This window comes from Camarhynchus parvulus, chromosome 2 (assembly GCF_901933205.1).
Source record: "Camarhynchus parvulus chromosome 2, STF_HiC, whole genome shotgun sequence".
In the NCBI taxonomy this organism is placed as follows: domain Eukaryota; kingdom Metazoa; phylum Chordata; class Aves; order Passeriformes; family Thraupidae; genus Camarhynchus; species Camarhynchus parvulus.
The window spans coordinates 89,171,213-89,177,223 of NC_044572.1; the positions used below are offsets into that span (position 1 = coordinate 89,171,213).

The 6,011-nt window shown below is 46.7% G+C and overlaps 1 protein-coding gene across 1 annotated transcript; it reads left to right on the plus strand.

The window, feature by feature from the left end:
- Positions 1-262: 262 nt before the first annotated feature.
- Positions 263-5,758, plus strand: IRX1 (iroquois homeobox 1). Its single transcript, XM_030943847.1, has 4 exons — positions 263-999; positions 3,600-4,611; positions 5,177-5,249; positions 5,623-5,758. The coding sequence occupies exons 1-4, from the start codon at positions 736-738 to the stop codon at positions 5,678-5,680; spliced, it is 1,407 nt and encodes a 468-aa protein (XP_030799707.1). The 5' UTR covers positions 263-735; the 3' UTR covers positions 5,681-5,758.
- Positions 5,759-6,011: the final 253 nt, after the last annotated feature.

Sequence of the window (6,011 nt, forward strand, 5' to 3'; positions counted from 1 at the left end):
GCTTTTCTGAAAGGAGCCCATTGCTAAACATTAAATACACTGGGAGCGGAGCAGAGCAGCTGCGCGGACACACGCACACACGCACACACACTCACACACGCGCACGCAGCTCCGAGCGCAGCAGCGCCCGGGCTGGGCTGCGCACCACGTGCTGCGCCGAGGGGGGCGGCGGGGCGGGCGGGGGGCGCGGGGCGGCGCTTCCAGCTCAAGTGGGTGCCAATCAAAACATCAACTTCAAATTGTATCTGAAAGATCAGCCTAGGACCTAAGGGCAGACACATCAGTTGGAGCTCAATTGTTGATCAGATCACATCTAAGGGATTTAGGAGCACAGAAGAGCCGAGATTTGAGGAAAGACACCCCACTGAATCCTGCCACACTCCTCCTCCTCCTCCTCCATACCTAGGGTGCAATATATATCTGACAGAAAGAAATCAGAAAGAAAAAAGAAAATTATCGGCTCGATTTCTTTCCTCTCGCCCTGCCTGACTCCAGTAAAGAGCGGGGGGGAGGAAAAAAGAAAGAGAGAGAGAGAGATCCAGAGAAGCCCGGGTTTGTTCCGCTCCCCTCCCCGGCTCTTCAGCAGGCTCCCTCCTCCCACTTTTTTTTTTTTTTTTTTTTTTGGTATAATTCCTTCCCCCCCCCCTTCCCCCCTCCTCTTTTTTTTTATATCTCTGCCGCTTCTGCTGCCGCCACCAGTGCTGCTGCCGCCGCCTCTGTGCCCGGGCCCCGGAGATGTCCTTCCCCCAGCTGGGCTACCCGCAGTATCTCAGCGCCAGCCAGGCGGTGTACGGGAGCGACCGGCCCGGGGTGCTGGCCGCCGCCGCCGCAGCCGCCGCCGCCGCCGCTGCCGCCTCGGGCCGGCCCGCGGGCGCCGAGCTGGGCAGCGGCTCGGCCGCTGTCACCTCGGTGCTGGGCATGTACGCCAGCCCCTACAGCGCCCCCAACTACAGCGCCTTCCTGCCCTACACCGCCGACCTCGGCCTCTTCTCCCAAATGGTGAGTGAACACCGCGCTGCCCCCCGAGCCTGCCCTGGCCCGCCGAGCGCGGCCACGGAGGCCAGGGGAGCCGGGGGAGCCGGGGGCGGGCGGAGGCTGCGGAGCCCAGCGCGGGGGGCGGCTGCGGTGGCAGCTCACGCCAGGCGCGGGGTCCGCCGTGCGGAGGAAAGCGTGGCTCTCGACGGGTCTGCAGCGGAGAGAGGGGCTGGGGGTCGCGGGCTCCGTCTGCACGCGAAGCCCCCCATCCTGCTCGTCCTTCCAGCCGGGCAAAACTCCTCCGAGTTTTTCTTGGCGGTGGAACCGCTAAGCAGGGCTCCTGCCTCCGTATTGTCGGCTTTCCCTAGCAACTCGGCTATTTTTTGTTTTCTTTTCTTTCTTTGTTGTTATTGGTGTCCTTGTTGACGGGTGATATTGTCGGTCCTGCTGTTTCACTGGGCTGCCCAGCGCGCTCCTCTTTCCGCTTGGTACTTTTCTTTGCCGCTGAGCAATAAACAGGTTCCGTCCGAAAGGCCAAAGTGTCGGTACCTGGGGCGCCCGTTTATTTCAAGGCATTTTCCTTAAGCCTTGAAAATGTCCCGTTCCGTTCCTTGAACTTTTCATACTGTGATTATGGCGGGTATCATAGATGGGATTTGCAGGAAGCGAAAGAGGGCATCTATCCCATTATAGGCATCGAGGCAGGAACGCATGTCGGCGTTAATTCTAAGAGAAATTGCCGCCCCCCGGACTGTCCTCGGGATTAAATTGACATTTTCTTTAAAATGTAATAGTTAGAAAGTGAAACATTTTGGTTTTAAACTAACTGGTTTTATATCCGGCATCGTTGAAACATTTTCGTTGCTGGTATCACCAAAATTGTCGGCGGCGCTATGCATAGGTTCCACTTAATTTTCTAAATGTCCTTCTTTTCTCTCCCCCGACACAGAAAAAGTGTGATATTTATAACTGAATGCACGCAATGCCTAACTTGTTAGGGTTCTTATATAACTATATGTAGGCAAATAGGAAAATATGCTGTTGAACAAGGGACAGCATCTGAAAACAGATAATTTTTCTACTGCAAACATTTCCTGTAAAGTCACTTTAAACAGCATGCATTTCCTACTCTTTTTTTAACCTTGATTTTGGAAATGCAGTAAAAGTTGAGACAGAAGAAATGAGTGATTCACAAGTGGCTTCTTCAAAAGAATTCCCAACAGAGTTTACACAAAAAAATATCATTTCAGCAACAATAACAGAAGACAGCAGAATAAAGGGAGTGCAGAAAGCCTACTCTGTAACACATTACAAAAATTACATCAGGCTACTCTTTGTGTATAAGCGGTGTCTCTGAAATTAAAATACATGATCTTTCTTAACTGTTTGTCAAAGTTTAATTAGTTTCTTAGCAAACATTATTGAAGAGGTCGATTTCTAAGGCTGACATAAATTATGACATAGTAGTGTGAAGAATGTATTCCTGGACTAGGCAAAAAACAAAACCAAAAACAAGACAAAAAAAGAGGTGAGATCGTAATAGAAGAAATAAAGAAAGAAAACTGCTTGAAATGTTAGCTATTTTGGAACAGTTCCTGTTCCTACTCGCAAAGTATCCTGGTATTTTATTACAGTGTTTAACCATGATGGTGATATTTCGAAATAAATTCTAAATTTCTGAACACTTGCAAATTAAGAATTAAAATATTAGGTTAATATCTGGACAATTTGTGGTAATAATGAGGCCTAATGAGGTTGCTAGAAAGATAAAATGTTATTTACCAAAACACCTGATGGGATAATTTGACTTGCTGTGTTTTACTACTGATGATAAAAAGAATATTGATTGCAAATAAATCACCGTCTCTAAACGCTTGTAAACAACTTGTGTTTGCTCTGGCCGGATCAAAGTAAAACTTATGAGATAAAGTGTCTACGTATCCATATTCTACAATGCATGGATCAGTTTTCATTCCCGAGTTTAAAGCCTGTTCTAACAGTTAGAAGTTAATGTTTTACTCCAGAATCTTGGTGTATGATTTGGGGAGCGGGGATGGTGCTGTTGGCATGTGTGTGCAAAGTCTTTCACATTATAAGTGTCTTCCTACTGAAGTTGTGCATTCATCCCCCCCAGCCTCATCTCATTAGGAGCAAAAATAAAGAATGCTCTGCATGCATTTCTAACATCCTCCTGGATACTTTGCAGATAAATGCGGTGCTGTTCGCAGGCATTAGTTGGTAACTGCGGTGTAGTACCTGTTCTATGTGCCTGATAATTTCAAGGGCACAGTAAATTTTCTTGCTGAGGTGAAGGCGAAGTTGCTGTGTTTCCATCGTTTGGTTTGGTTTGGTTTGCGGAGAAAATATTCACAATGTCTGTCAGAGCCCCGCTTAGCACCTCTCTTTCCTTTCCCTGCAAGAAGGGAGAATCATTTGCGAATACCTCTCTGTATGACCTAAATGTGAAGAGCCTGGAACGGGCAGGGCCGAATTTGGCTGTGAAGACCCTTTGCACCGCTGAAAGGCGTATTCCGGCTCCCGGAGTAGCCTATTCAGGTCTGTTAGAGACGCTAACGAGATAATTGATGTGCTTTTTCCTCTCCGCTTGTCTGAATGTGTTGCAGGGCTCCCAGTACGAGCTGAAAGATAATCCGGGTGTCCACCCTGCTACCTTTGCTGCCCACACTGCCCCCGCCTATTATCCCTATGGACAATTCCAATACGGGGACCCGGGGCGGCCCAAAAATGCCACCCGGGAGAGCACCAGCACCCTCAAGGCCTGGCTCAACGAGCACCGCAAGAACCCCTACCCCACCAAGGGCGAGAAGATCATGCTGGCCATCATCACCAAGATGACCCTCACCCAGGTCTCCACCTGGTTCGCCAACGCCCGCCGGCGGCTCAAGAAGGAGAACAAGGTGACCTGGGGCTCCAGGAGTAAGGACCAAGAAGATGCAAACCTCTTTGGGAGTGACAATGAGGGGGACCCCGAGAAGAATGAAGATGATGAGGAAATTGACCTGGAGAGCATAGATATAGATAAAATCGATGAGAATGATGGGGAGCAGAGCAATGAGGAAGAGGAGGAGAAGCCTGAGCTCCTGAGACAAAGCAGTGAAGAGGAGCAGTTGGAAAAGGAGAAGGATTTGGCACTGTCAGGGTCTGAAGGGCTGAAACCCAAAGACGCTCTGACCATGGTGAAGGAGGCCTCTGACAATAGTACAAGAATCATCAGTCCTGGGGGACCGAATAATTTACAGATGCCATCTCACAGCAAACCCAAGATTTGGTCTTTGGCAGAGACGGCAACCAGTCCTGATGGTGCCCTGAAATCTTCTCCTCCTCCGCCCCCTCCTCCCCAGGTTAACCACACTTCTCAGATTCAGCACCCTGCTTTTCTCCCTAGCCACGGACTCTACACGTGCCAGATTGGCAAATTTCACAACTGGACAAATGGGGCTTTCCTCACTCAGAGTTCCCTTCTAAATGTGAGGTCCTTTTTGGGAGTAAATCACCACCATGCTGCTCATCACAATCACCACCTCCAGGCCCAGCAACAATCTTCTGTTTTAACAGCAACCCTGGGAGCGCTAAGCAGTGACAAACCTTCAGAGAGGACCAGTCCCAAACACAGAGGTAATTAATGTATCAGGCTTTCACCTCTCCCTCCACCCCCAACACGTGCACGTGAACTTCTCCTAGAGGAATGGTGTCACACTGGTGTAACTGATTGCTTTTAATGGAGCTACAGTTTACTCTAGAGTTGGTTTCCGGCCCCCTACCCAGCATGTTGGTCACATACATTAAGCACATTTCACGTGGCCTATTACATTCTCACCCTATACGCCCATCAAGTAAGATGAAAATTCAAGAAGAGCGCAGTGAAATGTATAGGTTTGAGATTTTCTTCCCTCTTTCATGACCCTCATCTCCCAATAACTTCAATAACAGTAAGAAATGTGTCAAGAAAAGCTTGCAGACTACTTAAATACGGAAAGTAGGGTATAGCACTGTACACACATACACATACATCTGTTCGCGTCTGAACAGGAGGGTGAGAGGGAAGTGTGTTCTCTGCAGTGTCCAGATTCTTATTGCTGTTATTCTAAAATGGTTCTCCTGTTTTTGTTTGGCTTTTTTTTCTTTTCTTTTCTTTTTTTTTGTTTTGTTTTGTTTTTTTTTTTTTTTTGTCTCCTTCTAGAAAGAGAAAATGTACCAAGAACTGACTCCCCACCCCAGCCGCTAAAATCGCCCTTCCAGCCTGTCCGTGACAAGTGAGTTTGTTTGTTTGTTTTCACTGTAGGAATGTTACTTATATGTGAAACAGAGTGTTTGAATAATAAAGACTAATTATAGCACCTAATCATCACCATAATAGTACATACCGACAATGGGAACAGCACAGGAGTTGCTCTAATCTTTTCAAACTTAGACTAAATTGCAATTGTACACAGCCAGACTGTAACTTTTCTAAAACCTAAAGATCTCAAAGATCTTGTGTTAATTACACTAGAGACAATTATTTTTGTGCAATTACCTATTACTCAGATGCTACAGCAGTAGACACACAATTGAAAAAAAAAGATACTTTTTTTCTGAAAGATTGTTACTTTTTTTTTTCCTTCTCCCTTCCCCCTGCCCCTGCAGCTCTTTGGCTCAGCAAGAGGGAACACCGAGAATTTTAACAGCTCTCCCTTCTGCTTGATTAAATGATTTGGTGAAAAAATATTGCAGAGACTGGTATTAAGGACAGAGAGAGTGAAAAAAAAGGAAACGGTATAAACAACTCCCATCAATCTCTTTTTGCAATAAGGTGGTGCAAATCCATAAAAGCATTACACAAATCTGTAGATGGATCCCCTTCCTCATTGTACCATTTCAGATCGTGTTATTCTAACCATTCTTGGATTATTTGTTTGGTAAATGTTTCCCATGTGTTTGTGGTTTTCTTTTTTCTGTATATAGAGTGATTTCAGATTGTAAATAACACGTCAGCAAAACTTGTCTAAATCATATATTTTTGTCTAATAAACTAA

Bases quoted from the DNA above. Each gene is read 5' to 3' on its own strand.
- IRX1 (XM_030943847.1), top strand. From the start codon at position 736: ATGTCCTTCCCCCAGCTGGGCTACCCGCAGTATCTCAGCGCCAGCCAG. The intron at 4,612-5,176 runs GTAATTAATGTA...GTCTCCTTCTAG, and splicing joins GACCAGTCCCAAACACAGAG to AAAGAGAAAATGTACCAAGA. The intron at 5,250-5,622 runs GTGAGTTTGTTT...CTGCCCCTGCAG, and splicing joins TTCCAGCCTGTCCGTGACAA to CTCTTTGGCTCAGCAAGAGG.